The sequence below is a fragment of the Phaeoacremonium minimum genome (genome assembly GCF_000392275.1).
Source record: "Phaeoacremonium minimum UCRPA7 unplaced genomic scaffold PA7_03_scaffold_455, whole genome shotgun sequence".
NCBI lineage: Eukaryota > Fungi > Ascomycota > Sordariomycetes > Togniniales > Togniniaceae > Phaeoacremonium > Phaeoacremonium minimum.
The window spans coordinates 30,950-45,856 of NW_006921357.1; the positions used below are offsets into that span (position 1 = coordinate 30,950).

Here is a 14,907-nt window from a genome sequence, read left to right on the forward strand (position 1 = left end):
CCTCGGGGCAAGAACTTGACTTGAGCAGATTGTCAGAGAATGGAAGGAATGAACCAGATAATGTTATGTAGTGCATCGGGAGTGGTGCGCATTGCGTTGAGGCGTGGCTTCCCAATAGATCCGGGCTCTTTCCCATTTGAAGACTCCAAGCCGCAAGACGCTGGAGGAGAGCATTAGAATAGGCAATCACGGCCACGGGAGCACAAGGATCAAGCTTTTAGTGTGTAGCTTATTCTTACCTCTCTTCACTTTCTTTCCTGCCCTATTACGAATCCCCTGACAAAGATCCACGATTCCAAGATGGACGGCAACATTGCCCACTCCGGCTTGAATAGGCGAGTCTGCCGGACGTTGCAAGGGCCGTTCCCCGATCCCATATGTCACCACATTGACAAGCCTTGCAAGGCCATCGTATCAAGAGCTCTGCCCAACGCGCTGTGCCGCAAGCTACCAGAAGGATGAAGGTGAACCGCAAGCCCAGCGACCCCAGCCACCAATAGGATATTCAGGGTCCGCTACCAGTCCTCCTCTCTTCGGGATGATCGTTATAGGAAGTCTTCGCGGGTTTCACAACTGCAAATTCCCTAGGTAGACCCGGGGCTGCATGCGTGCAGGCCGGACAACACCACCGTTTCCTCTAACAGCCAGCGCAAGCCACGTTGATTAGCGAGTCCCCTTGCATACACAGGAACTGCAACCCGAATTCAAGTCTTGTTTCGTACGTGTGGGGATCAATTCGTTCAGCCTTTTCTATCTGTAGCCTGGGAGGTCACTGTTCTGTCGTTGTAGGGGTTTCCATGAGTCATATAAGACCATCACATACTCTGCAAGAGTTTCTTGACGGGATGTTAGCTCTTACGCCAAGCTCTTTGAACGCTCATCTACCGAAAGCCGTCTCTGGGGAAAATCCCGAATCAGACGCAGATCGAGCCGTTTTCCAAAAAGCTTGCACTGCACTGCCTCGACTGCCCTCGAAGCAGTGGGCTAAAAGAGTGCATTGATCCCTCAGACCCTGCCAAGCTACTCCCGATGCAACTTGGAACAGCGTTTATGCGCGCGCCAAGGTTGAGACGGGAAAGGCTGCATTTCGCCCGCCCCCCAACATGCCAGGATCGGGCTCCTTCACCACAAAGTTATCCAGAAACAAGTCCACCAGCAAATCTTGACAGCAACGCTAGGCGCCAGTACGGCGAAAGGAATCTTCGGCAACGATTGACTCTCTTACATCAAGCTTACCATTGGCATCCCGACACTCACCACTCGCGGCTAATCGTGTTGGTGGCCCTTCCCAAGACCTGGCGCGCGGCGCTAGCTTTCCTCGTAGACCTCTCGCTTGAGAGGCTAGATTCATCACAGGCGAGAAGATCCTTCTCGAGTTAAGCTTCACGATGAACAGCCACGAGTTTGTGGATACTGGCGTAGGTTCCAGAGCATCGGTACATGGAGCCGATGACCTCGCTGGGCAGAATCAGCCTTGATGTGGGCTGGAGCACGGGAATCCTTCAACGGGCACAGCAGACAACACCCTAACGCCATATGGCCCCATGTCGATATGGATCAACGGACAGTCTCATACCATGCTGTGGTCCTGAGGCACAGACACCACTGCGAATTTGCCGATCCACCCAGGATCCATGTAACACAATCCGCTCTCCTATTAACCCTTCGGCACGCTCCCACCCTGTTCCCCACGGTCTGTCTTCGATGCCGTACTTGAACTCCGTGTCTCATCTTACCCAAAATTCGTCATTGGTAAGAACTTCATCTCAAAACACCAACGTTGATCTACACGATCATGGCGTCGACGGACAAGTGCTACTTTCCCAACGGGGACGAATACACCACCGGCCAGCCATGTAACTCGACTGCTGGCGGACGAGTCAGTGTGTGCTGTGAACTCTCGTCATCTGTGTGCACGACATCTGGACTTTGCTTTGGTAGCGCGGGATATCTCTATCGAGGCGGATGCACAGATCGATCTTGGACATCGCCACAATGTGGTCAACAATGTGTTGATAGTGAGTACTTCTTGGGAGAGTTCTTATATCTCGCCAGTCTAATAGCTATCATAGCCCGGATAGACAACTTTGCAAATGTCTACTTCTGCGAGCCCGGTGTTTTCGACCCGCCGCGGACTGTATGTTGCGGTGGTGACTCAAATTGTTGTGCCAGCAACTTCAGCTTGAATCCTGGTGTCCCGTTCTTTCCGACACTTGACCTAGAAGAGACCACCTCTTCGGCCATACCATCTGCATCTGCAACTGAATCATCGACACCCACAGCATCGCTCTCATCCTCGTCATCAACAGCAAGCTGTGCCTCGAACGGAACGAATGTATGTCCAGTTGTCGCGGATGGGCCATCAGCAAGTGTCGTGGGAGGTGCAGTGGGAGGGTCGATGGCGGCTCTTCTTGTTGCCGCATTGATATTTCTCTTCTTCAGGGAGCGATCATGGAAGCGTAAAATGGCCGGCATACAGGGTCAGAACCAACAAATGGCCACCCAGCAGATGGTCAACCAGCAGTACTCAGCACAACCGTATCCTGCACAACAGTACCCGGCTTCGGCTCAGATGGCTAGCCCAGAGGACTGGAGGTGGAAAAGTTTGCCGGCTTACAATACGGATGTGTCGTCACCTCACACCGCGCACGAACTGCCTAACGAGGTTGGGGAACTAGACGGGAGAGTAGTGAGGAATCAATGATGCTTATTTTCTTGGCGCAATATCGATACCCGGATGGTTGGTGTTGCGGCTGGGACCGTCGATTGTACATCAACACTATCAAATCTTTTAGACTTCACTGTTATTACTTTGGATGGAAAATATGTTTTGCTTGGTTACTCTTCAGCAGACGCGTGGCTTGGCCGCAATATACCCAGGCAATCAGTGACACTATGCTGAGCTCTAGACTGTGCAAGCGCCCTAGCATTTCATCTCGGAACTTACCCAAGCCTCTAGTATTCGGTGACATGTTGCACACATTAGAACCATTAAACATTCCAGTGAACTTCATACTCCTCCCTAGTCCGTGACACAAAGACGCAGATAACAAAAAGGTCGTTGTCATATCAAACAGAGCTTTGCTTCATAGATGCACAGGCTTAGACAATCCGCCAAGTCAAGCGTCATGTATCAGGTCTCGCTGTAGAAATTACATTCTCGTAACAGACGCTAATAGTTACTGACGACTGATAGAATTGTCTGCTCTCTCCTCATCTGTTCATTCATGCCTTATTCTCAACATCACTCCCGTCATCTGGAGCAAGATCGGTAGCTGAGATAATCCAGCCACCATATACGCCCCTCTTTTGAAGAGCGCTGGTCTCCTCGGGTGTCAGGCCTACGGAAGAGATGATCCAGCTGCCGTAGACGCCTCTCTTTACAGATGCGCCTTTTTCATCAATTCCCTGAATTGATGAAAGTAGGTTAGGGGTGAGGAAAAGAGGGTGTAGAATGTAGAGTGGTTCCTTACTGTGGGCGAAGCTGCCTCTAGAGCTGCGAAAGCGAAGAATGCAATGTTTGAAAGCTTCATGATGTATCTTCAAGAATCTGTAGAATATCTGGGTTACGGTTACGTTCATGGGATGGAGCTCTCTCTGTCAGGGGCATTTGAGCTATTTGAGCCCTTTCTTACATGCTCTGTAGATACTGTTCTCTGATGGTAAAAACACCACTAGACAGCGCTGTGCCGAATACCGGGGTGACCTCTCCCGACGCGTGTCATGAGGTATGCTTCTATTACTTGTTATGCTTTGCCTATCTAACCCATTATTGCTTAAGTTCATCATACAGCAGAGGTCTCACGAAATCCTACAGGCAAAAGGATGTGATAGAGACTGGCAGAACATGAAACATGTTTTATGGGGAAAGACCCGGGATGTGTTGATCGAGGTGAGCTAGTTACCCCAGAGTCTGTCCCACCACACAACTTACGATTTAGCTATCGATGTGGATTCACTCCTCTACTCTATATAGAATTTCATTATTTGTATGAATCTAGATCTGAGATTTGTGAAAGTTGGTCTGTAGCAAAAATTGAGTTCTCCGGGCTTTGAGATAGTGTCTCAATTTTACAGACTAATAGAAGGCTGGCATGAAAGTTCACTCCTCACCTCCTATTGGCTTGTCTCCTGGGAGAATCAATTTACAAAGTTACTGCGAGACATTCGTCGTGGCTGATATCTGATAGTTGTTAAACCTATCTGTCATAGTATATGTCAAAGTTCATCGGCTAACTCCTCTCCGGTTGAGTTGAACATGATCTTTTCTAAGACGAAGTCTTCATAAAAAGGCAGATCAGCACAATCGATAACTGATAAAGTTTACTCCTCTCATAAGATATAACATGATATAATAGTAAGGGTGAATAAATCATAAGAATCACCGGCCACTTCTTACGACCGATATCTCTAAGGCTGACATTTTTGACGATATGATAAGGTGCTTATCGGAAGCGAGGTCATTCAGGACGGGTGTCCCCGTGTGGCTATTGTTTCAGACCCTGGATCGCGGGGTTATCTCCAAATTGTTATGGCCAACGCGCGACAATCCCCTCCACCCTTCCACCATCGCTAGTAACTGTGTGTGATCCAGCCCATTGCCTGCCCTGCAAAGATGGTGACGACTTTCGGTGATCTCCCGGTAGAGATCCGCGAGGCCATCTATCAGCACACGCTTGAAGACACGCCCGAGGTCTGGGTTCTTAGCCAACGCAAGGACGACGCGGAATGGCCACCCGCGCCACATGTCCTCACGGGCTTCCCCACGATTATGCGTATATGCTACGAGTCGCGCGCCGTGGCGCTCAAACATGTCAGACTCGCCAAGCTGCCGCTTGAGAATGGCTCTCAGCTGCTCGTTCCCTGTCGAAAGTTCCGTCCTGAGTTCGACTATATGTACGCGGATAGCCCTCTGGAGGCCTTGACTGTAAGGATCCTACCAGATCATCCGACCGTGATATTCCGGAGCGTCCAGCACATGGCCTTCCCTGCAGACGCCGTGATCAGAAATTGGAAGTCTCTCTACCGCCACTTTCGCAAGTTCACCACGCTGAAGGACGTGTCGATCGTGTTTGGGCCGCACTACGGCCCTTCACCTGGCTGGCTTGAGGATGAAGAAGATGAGCCTTCGCTCGGCTTCGGGGGCCATTGTGGCCATTATCGGCTGACGAAATGTCCCGAAGCAGGTCTGCGGCTCCGCGTAGACTCCCAAACGACCACCCCGGCCAAGAAGACGATTGCCGGTATGCGGAGGGACGTGGATGTTATAACACGTCTGGGTCGTCTGGTATATCAAAACGAAGGATCTGGTGAGAGACTGGAGCAAATAGGACCCCTTGCGATCAAGACTATGATAATGGCGCGGCTGGGGAAATTCTTTGGTGATGTGGACATTCAGACCTATGTGCAACCCATGGTGGAATCGAGCCGGTCATGAGCAGTGCTGTCCACAGTAGTCACAGTCGGCTGCCAAAAGTACGCCTATTTGCGGATTCACATCTGCACCTTTTTGATGATACAGGATCTTTGAACTTAGTTATACAAGGCGCTTAGACTATGACGTGAAATGCAGAAGATGTTGTAGTACTTGTAGTCGAACACGGGGCGCATGTTACGGCTTTTCTAGGCAAACAGTGTCGCGTACTGATTTCCCGACACCTCAAGATATCACCCCGCCAGTCAGCAAACGTCATCCTTTACCATAAATCGCGGGGCGCTCTAGAGCTTTCTACCAACTGGCATCTTGATTTTCATCAAAGCTTGCATCAGAATGAACTTCGCTTTTATTATAGCCCTAGCACAATGGACTGCAACCGCGGGGCCGGTGCTATCTGCTGGTAAGTGCCAGAGCAAGGCCCGGGAAGCCTGAGATGCTAACAGTGTCTAGGAATGGCAGCGCAAGACTCAGTGTCTGCCAAGCGCCTGGCCGGTTTGAAGCTACCCGCGCCTGTCATAGCCAAGCTATGGCTTCACATGTATCAGTTCGGGCCTGTGTGGGTTCGGCCAATAGCTGCAGCTGGAACGCTTTCAAATGTCTTTCTGGCATGTGCCAATCCGGCTTCCTTACAGCGGACCCTGTATGCTGCTGCAGCGCTTGCCATAGGCTCCATCCTTCCAATCACATTCATGTACTTCGAGCCAGGTATCAACGGCGCTGGTAAATGGAGAGCTCAGACTCTGCTGCGAGACGAAGGTTTCAGCATGCCGCACGGCAATGGGATACCATCTGTGTACCGGCATTCGGCGTCGAGTACCGTGAAGAAATGGGCTGAAAAGACAGACATGGCAGACATAGTGGCTAGATGGGGTAACTCGAACAACGGACGATGGATCGTTGCTGCAACTGCAGCTGTTGTGAGTGGATATGCGACCTTGTGTGCATAAAAGACAAGGCAATTGTGAGGAGGCTGTTGTGGAATCCCGGGTGTCTACCCCATATCTTGTGGAATCAGGGGTGGCTTTCTCTCTTTGACGTCTCGGTATGTGAGATGCGGTTGCAAGTTAGACTACGAATCATAAGTACAGCTGAGTTGTTATTCTGAGTTCATATAAATATTTACAACTGAAATTCCCGTTACGGGCGGCCCGTATGTGCAAAGAAGGACAATATCGTATTCATCGCTTCGTCTGGTGACGATGCCTGCATCAGCAAAGTGACAATTTCTCCACGCGGCTTCCTTTAACCGGAGCAGACACCAGATTTGGTGGGCTCGCAACCTCCAGCGCAGCCATTGTACATTTGGCACTTGACCTTGGCGTCGGAGCAGACGTTCTTGAGAGTAGCGGTGTCGCCGTAGTTGGAGTTGATACCCGCAAGCTCGCCACCATTCACGGCTGTGACTCCTTCGATGTAGACGTTTCGCTTGCATTGCTTGCTGCACTGCGCGAGACAAAAGTGATCAGTATAGTTATATAGCGAATGGTGGGCTGACTTACGTTGCCACATGATCGGTAGAGCTTTCCATAATCTTCGACGTAGAAGTTGATGATCTGTAAATGCGATGAGCAACTCGGTGTAAAACATCTTCGAGATAAGTCAAACTGACATTCACGGTTCCACAGCCATTATGTTGCACCACCTTATCGGAGGCATGATAGGCGCCACCTCCAATAATCCAGGAGTGCTGGCCAGCCACGTCATTTTTCTTGCAGCGTCTCAAGTCAGTGATGTACGATTAAACACGACACTTGGATGAAACCTACGACGGTGATGGCATCCTCACAGACATCTTCGAACCATACAAACTCAAGCGTACACGGACCGTCACAGTGAACGCCTTCGGCTTGATTCTTACCGATGATGGCATTCTTGAGTGTAGCTCCGGAACGGAGGAGGAAGACGGCATCGGCGTCACCTATGCAAGAGTTAGCTACTACTCTTCATAGAAGTACGGGCCACGAGTTGATACTAAAAATAACAGAACACAGCAAGGAGCTAGGAATGATTTGAATTTTTGGGGACTGGGTCATGTGCCCTCACTTACCGCCCTCTGCTTGTTCATTGCAAGCGCCAGAGCCACGATCATACTTGGCCCAGCCACCGTCATAAGTTTGACCGGCTTTGACTTCGATAACCTTGCTGCTAGTCACAGTCTTGGTAGGAACTGGGACGCCACCAGTGTATCCATTGCAAGCAAATGCGGCAGGAAGAGCAGCCAGCAAAGGCGCCAACGACTTGGAAAATAGCATTATGACTGATTTAAGGTCGGAATTTGTGACTCGGGATGAGAAGCAATCAAAGCTAGAATGGCCGTGTTGCTACGTAAATTTGAGGTCCTTTCAGCCCTCGATGACAGACCTTTATATGTTAGTTTGAGATACTCTCACTGAATTGAGTGTAAGAATGGCTTGCCCGAAAAGGGGAAACAGCCAAGAAATGGACGAATTTTATTGGTGGACAAAAGGGCCAGGGGGGTCATCCGCCGTTACGAGTTAAGATCTTTGGCGTGATGAGTTCTAGGCACTGTGGAAACCCGTGATACTGAAATCTAAAGAAGGCTCGTATAATTCATGTCTGGCAAACTATGGGAGCAGAGATATCCTCGAGCGTGGAATGCAACCCATCCGACTTGAATCCCCATTTTTGTCATTATATCACCATAATAAGCATTCTGGCTCTCTCCTTTGGGATAGATGTCTAAATACCGAGGCTGGAAAGGATTTACAGTGGATAGCTTGACTCACGGCTGCTTGAAAGTCTAGCAAAGTGGTGCTTGTGGTTTTAGGGCTAATAGACACACATAGAGCTGCCGTCGAGTTAAGGTAGTCGGCTCTTTTGCGGCGACAGATAGCCGCACCTATTGCCAACAATCTATAAGGAGGGGCGAAGAAATATGGCTTGTTTCAGCACCATGCGACCATTTTGTGAGGAGCAAGATGCAGCTTGGAAGTGTAAGCCTTAATAAAGCTTGGGTTGGGATGTAATGCCTGAGCGCCAATATCTTGGCTTACAGCTAGTCAACATGCCAAGAGTTGCCTACTGTCGCGCATTCGACGGAAAATTAAAAAAGGGTAACTTCGCATCCTTTTTCAATATGATTTCCCCGGCTCAGCCATCTGACTCTTATCGTCCGCTTTCCACTTCGAGAGCATGAACGCAAATAGATCTCATGCTTGGCATGATGCTGGCCGTGTCATAGATAGCTTACAATGCTCTTGTAGTGCGGTGCTCTTAACGACTGGCCTCACTCAATTCTGGGTGCGAATTAGATTGTCTACAGTCAGAAAAGCCCGGATGAAATAGAGTGCTGGCACGGAGACTCTGGGAGACCTTGTCTCTGAGAACAGCCAACCTTGCTCACCTCAACTTACTAGATCACGGACATGGCTCACACAAGACCCCATCAAAATCCTATTGTCTGCTTCTTCCAATGTTCATTGAGTCAGATATCGATGCATGGCATGGCCTCCCATGATTGGCCATTATGCAGAACTTTTCACAGCTCACTCCCTAGAATGACAAATGACATACGTGAATCAAGCACAGAGTTCGATATGAAAAAAAATAATAGTGTCTATGATGAACAGTTCATGTTTGACCACGTATACTATTGATTCATAGGATCGTAAGGCTATAATTTATACCTGTAGTTGCTGGCAAAGACCATATAAAGTAGAGTTCTGTATCGCTGAAGAACTTCTTTCAAACATAGTTTGCTTATTTTAGGAAATGTGATTCAAAACGCATTTAAAGAGTGCTCACCAAGATCGCGATGTCCGAGTCAGCGAAGTCTAAGGCAATAAAATATGTTCATGGACAACAAGTATGTGTCCGTACTCAAGTGGAAGGTTGCAAAGGGGGTAAGTATTATCTTATAGAAAGCCCTCTAATCGAATGGAGCATTGTGGATAAGCTGACTGACCACGGACAGAAATTTTCAAAGGTTACATAATTAACTTCAATTATGATACTAAGTCTGCATGGATCTCTTTAGAGAAATTCTTGTCAGGAAAATCATCAAATGGAAAGAAGGTAAGCAGCCAGATCTGTAACATGTCGAGCCAAGACTATTGAAGAATTTTCGCAGGAGAAATGGACGTTTCTGGAAAGTGAAGTTGAACAGGAGCTTACTTTAGACAAGCTGGCAACAGATCTTGATATGCTGCAATAGTATACTTTGGATTTCAAGAACGCGCAACATCCAGTAAAGGCTTTGGGTCCGGGCTTTGCAAAAACCACCCTAATATTCGTGCATGGACTCTTTTAAATTATTATCTTATGTGCACTTCTTATTACATTCATCTTGCGTAGATTCTCTTTATTTTAGAACCACTACTCATTCCAATTCTTCTACCAGTAGCACCAGACACCTCCCTCGGTGGCAGTTAACCCATTACATTCGTATATCTGTCCAACGTTGTTCGCGGCCTGACAGTGAATACTGACGTCCTCATCACATGCCATTGTCCCAACCTCAGTTGTGGATTCTGCCGTGTACTTGCAATTGTTCAAGCTGAACTTCTTGATGTCAAACTTGCCCACATCTTTCGAGGGGAAAGGTTCCTTTGAGTTCAGGACTTGTGTGGTAGCCTGAGTGTATATGGAGTCTTGATCATTGCAGTAGTCTACAGATTCGTCGTAGTCTGTAGCAAAGACCTGCCAATCGTAAGTTCTCTTGTTGGAATCGCCTGGACCCTCGCTCTTCTCGTAATACTCCATGAGAACGATTTGGACTGCGGAGCTCGGTGTAGGCGTTGGAGAAGCCTTTGTGGTACTTGTTGTCTTTGGCGATGTCGGTGTGACTACAACCGTAGTAGTTCCACCAACTGTCTGAGTGGCTGTCGCCGTTACGATAACGGTGGTGGTGGCTTGCGAGGTGGCAGCAGCAGCAGCGGCCTCATCCTCGACGGACCACCAGCTCATCACATCATTATAAACCATTGTGGCGAATGCATTTGTCACGTCTTCCGTCCAGATGCCGTCAGTAGCAATGGCTGTAATAAGGACCTCCTCTTCTAAGGTCGTGGTGGTGGTCGATGTGGTCGTAGTGTCTCGCCCACAGCTGGTGGTGATGCACTCAGTCGTAGAGCACTCGCCAGTTTGCGTCGTAGTGAGGTCCGCAGTGTGGGTGCAGAGGACGCCACACGAAGTAACAGTCTTGGTTGCCTCACAACCACAATCTTCTCCTTCGCATTCTCCAGGATTGTCATTGCCGCCTCCGCCTCCGCCTCCCCCACCCGAACAGCCAGAAAGACCACAGCCCCCATTGCAACCGAAAAGTCCACAGCCGCCAAGACAGCCGAACAGTCCGCAGCTAACACCACCCCCTATGCATCCAAATAACCCACAATCACGCTCGCCGCAGTGAGACGTGCATGTGGTTGTTGGATGTGTTCTCGTGTAAGACACGGTGTGGGACCCTTGGTTGGTGGTCCGGGTCGGATCGGTTGTCGGGCCGGACGGCACTGGCACTGAGACGGTAGGCATGGGCTGGAAACTGCCAACATGCCCGCCTGTGGCCCATAAGGGAGGGACTATGGTGGTGTTATCACCAGAAGTAGTTGTCGATACAGTGGCTATGTTGGCTGGCAAGCCAATCGTGATTAAGGGGGGCAGAACGCTCTGCTCGGGATGGATAACACCGTTGTTCGCATCTCCGGTGCCAATTGTGACAGGCCACCAGGGGACTTCCGAGACCACAAAAGGATCCAGAGTAATAATGGTCGTTATTATTGTGGTAATAGTTCCTGATAATGACCAGACAGATGTGGTGATTGCAGGCCAAGTAACAGTGACGGGGCCAATATCGAGGGGTGGGAGGATCAGAGTACAAGGCGGCGCACATCCGATTGTTGGGCTGGGGTTCGACCAGATATCAGGAGGCACAAGGACTTCACCATCACCACCGCCACTGCCGCCACCACTACCACCACCACCACCAGAAGATGATCCTGGGACTGTAGGAAGAATGTTCTCCATGCTGGAATCGTCTCCTGTGGCGTCTTGAAGTCCGCATGACGGGTTCAACGCGGTCCTGGCCTTATTGTTAAACGTACCCAGCACGAAGTGTTCGTCGGCACGACCGTTTCCATCGATGTCAGTCCAGAACTCGCAAGAACCTTGCACATTGCCGGCATAGGCTTTTTCGGTTTGTCCTGCCCAGGCAAATGATGAACCAAGCGCCTGGGCGGGATCAGCTGGACCTCCATTATACCAGACATAGGCGTCACCCGAGAATTTCTCGACCCAGAGAAGGTCGTCAGCCCCGTCTCCATTGACATCTGCCCAGCGGAGATTGGCACGGTCTTTGGTTATGGAAACTTTGATCTGTCCGGCATTTGTCCAGCTGCCGTCACTGTTCTGAGTGAAACCGGTTGTTCTGCTGTCCGGTTCAATACAGAGGTAGTCGGTACGTCCGTTTCCTGTAATGTCTGCAAAACGCACAGCTAGGTCATAGATGCCCAATCCCCTCGTCTGGGAACAGGTCAGGCTTGGCGCTGGATTGGCCAAATATTTCCAATTGTTCCAGTTGCCAGTGGTTGGAAAGGTATTAATCCAAACTTGAACAGCACCTCCCTTTGGATTAGCGTAAATGATGTCGCAGACCCCATCGCCGTCCCAGTCAGCCAAGTGTAAGTCCCTCCGGTCCATATCTTGTGGTGGCGTCCAGATAGTTCCCTGGTAGTTCCAGTAGCCATCAGGGTCTGCATCAGTGATGGTCCCCTTGCCTCGGTTGGCCCACATCTCCATTCTTCCGAACGAGTATGTCCAGACGTAATCTACCATACCATTCGAGTGGCCCATCATATTGCAGTATTTGTTGCCATCCGCGAGCAGTTTGGTACCACCGTAGCCAGTGTTCTTCCATACACGCATCTGGAAGCGATGCTTACCATCGACCGCTGTATGTTGCATGAAGACATAGTCCTGTTTGGGAAGATTGCCGAAGACCGTTGATTGGCCGTAAATTCGTGCGAAGTGAATGCGATCACGTAAATAGGTCTCCTTGGTAGTAACATATGATCCCATGCCCTTGTAGGCTGGACCTGAGGATTCACCTTTGTAAAAGCCTGCGCGCCAGGCGACATTGAGGCCATTCCCTTCGACGCCTTTCAGACAACTTCGACCGTTAGTGTAGACATAACCTTTCCCCACATCGTCGAGCCACACCCAGTCGTCACGACCCTGGACTTGGTTAGCGCATGAAACAAGAGATCGAAAGGGCTACATGCATCTCCGTTCACGTCTTCAAATCTAGTGCCTCTGAGATCGCCCATGTTTTTTCCCGTGAAGCGTTGACCCAGATACTGCCAATATGCAGGTATATCGTCAATCCATCCATTTCTCCAGAAGTATACGTTTCCGGAGTCGTCTAATACTCCATAGTCCCCTCGGCCATCCCCGTCAATATCAGCCAGGAGAACGTGGTCTCGAGCATAGCCTTCTGTCGGTTTGATCATAGCGGTACTGCTGACGCGCTTAAACGTAGGAGACTTTCCAGCAGCGCGATTACCATCTCCCTGGTTGATCGATAGATAGGCGTTTCCATCTGCGTCGATATAAACTAGATCATCGAGACCGTCGGAGTTCATGTCGATGAAGTTAACACCTTCTGTATATTGGCAGTTCAAATCTGGGACCAGGTCGCTCATCTGCGTGAAGCCTCCCTTTCCGTCACCAGAGTTGGCCCTTCAAGTAGATTAGCATTCGTTGCGCTACCAAATAGGAAGAGTTCAATGTAAGGAAAAAGAAGCCAGAACTGAGTGAGAGCTTTAGGTAAGGAGGAAATGAAAAATAAAAAACATGAATAGGAAGAAATTTTCATGGCTTACCAAACCGCATATACTTGGGAGGAGCTGGTCTTATTAATCCAAGCAACAAGATCATCATAATTGCGATCAAACAGACGAGCAAATTTCCATTGTCCGCGATCCCAATCACTGTCCGCAGTCCAAAGTACCTGTCGGTGTTGATTAGTGAATTCTAGGTAGGTGTTTTGAATTTGCCGCACTCACCCCCATCTCCTCGCTATCATGGTAATAGATACCATCGTCATAACCAGAACCACGTTGTGTGAGGCCCCCAGCATCGACTCCTGTACCCCCGTACTTGGCACAAACACTGGGTCCAATAGTGAAATCTCCTGGCGCCACAATTCGGTTGTCTGTTATGGCTTGATTGATTGCATTGTAGAAAACAGCAGCCATTTTTGCATGGCCGACGTCCTAATTCCATAGTCAGCTTATAAAATTAGGTTAGTATACTCGAGATACGAACGTTGGGATGAACATGAGGAGTTTCATTAGCCAGATAGTCTGTATTAAATTGCAGCCACTGTTGGTTTTCTGGCCACATCTCGGCTAAGTAGATACATTGGCCTTCTGCAGCACGCTGTTGTACCAAATTACGGTATTGGGTATTGATCGTGTCTTGGTTTGCAATACCATTTGCATTGGTCGTAGGGATTAATGTTGATAGCATAATACAGGTACCTGACATGCCATCCGCGTTCCAAAGCGCGTTGAGTATGTTATTCATACGGACACCAGCGTTAGGGGGGTCAACGGGGCCATTAGCATCGTTCGTGCCACCATTTATGATGACAATATTTGGCTATGCAGAATCGAGATCAGCGTCTCTCCTTTCCTTTCCGGGCACTAACAAGATAGAGCCTTCTCTACTCTTGGACGCGCACTGACCTTGAAACCAGTGGAGTGTGGCACTCTGGCAAGAATCTGCGTGAGCACATCTCCAGGGACAGCTTCCATGTCGTGGTCAACCATAGTGCCGCTGTGGAGGCTGCCGACTATGTCAACGCTCCAACCGTCAAGTCTTAAAGCATCCCTGAGAGGCTTTCGACACCTGTGGAATGGTTAGTCTGGACAACACTGAAATTTCAAAGTCGAGGAAAGCCTACCCATTGCCAGTGCTCGAGCCAGTGCCACTCATGATAGAAGCACCAAGCGGTAAGATTCGCAGCTCAATGTTCTTATCCGTTCTCTTCTTGCTAGCCATTCCAAATTGAGCAAAGGGGTGGCTGAAGTTGGCCGGCAGGTCCTCAGCATATTGACTAGTAGCTGGTAACGCTGATCCAACACTTGAAAAGCAAAAAAGGACCGAGGCGGCCAGCCAAAGGCCTTTTACCAATTTGTCCATGTGTGTGGTCGTCTGACGACTTTGGCGCATGCGTCTGAGACAGCCACTGGCTAGTTGAAGGGGGGCTCCAAAGATTATCAACTCGTGAAGACAAAGGTCCAGGAACCCGGAGCCGAGGCAGGGCTGTACCTGCTAACTGTGCATAGCTGTGCCTCAATTCTACTCTTATCTTAGAACCTTACTCACGCGACAACTTCCCAGTCTTAGATGGGTCAATCCTAGTATGCAAGGGTAGAAAGCATCTGATACAATCACTTGACTAATGACTTCTAATTAGTAGGAGGTAACGTTATGGTAAAAGCCAACTATAT

The 14,907-nt window shown here is 49.3% G+C and overlaps 3 protein-coding genes across 3 annotated transcripts; 1 reads left to right on the forward strand and 2 right to left on the reverse strand.

Annotated features, from left to right (window-relative positions):
- Positions 1-4,615: 4,615 nt before the first annotated feature.
- Positions 4,616-5,437, forward strand: UCRPA7_6198 (hypothetical protein; the record flags this gene model as incomplete). The annotated part of the gene is made up of 1 exon (XM_007918737.1): positions 4,616-5,437. One exon carries the CDS (start codon positions 4,616-4,618, stop codon positions 5,435-5,437), a length of 822 nt encoding a protein of 273 aa, XP_007916928.1.
- A 1,242-nt stretch (positions 5,438-6,679) lies between these two features.
- UCRPA7_6199 (putative pectate lyase protein) lies at positions 6,680-7,689 on the reverse strand (the record flags this gene model as incomplete). The annotated part of the gene is made up of 5 exons (XM_007918738.1): positions 6,680-6,880; positions 6,937-6,990; positions 7,047-7,145; positions 7,204-7,355; positions 7,485-7,689. The coding sequence occupies 5 exons, from the start codon at positions 7,687-7,689 to the stop codon at positions 6,680-6,682; spliced, it is 711 nt and encodes a 236-aa protein (XP_007916929.1).
- Positions 7,690-9,790: 2,101 nt separating this feature from the next.
- Positions 9,791-14,596, reverse strand: UCRPA7_6200 (putative killer toxin subunits alpha beta protein; the record flags this gene model as incomplete). The annotated part of the gene is made up of 8 exons (XM_007918739.1): positions 9,791-10,455; positions 10,993-11,800; positions 12,047-12,625; positions 12,799-13,129; positions 13,273-13,400; positions 13,456-13,665; positions 14,140-14,302; positions 14,358-14,596. The coding sequence occupies 8 exons, from the start codon at positions 14,594-14,596 to the stop codon at positions 9,791-9,793; spliced, it is 3,123 nt and encodes a 1,040-aa protein (XP_007916930.1).
- Between the last annotated feature and the right edge of the window lie 311 nt (positions 14,597-14,907).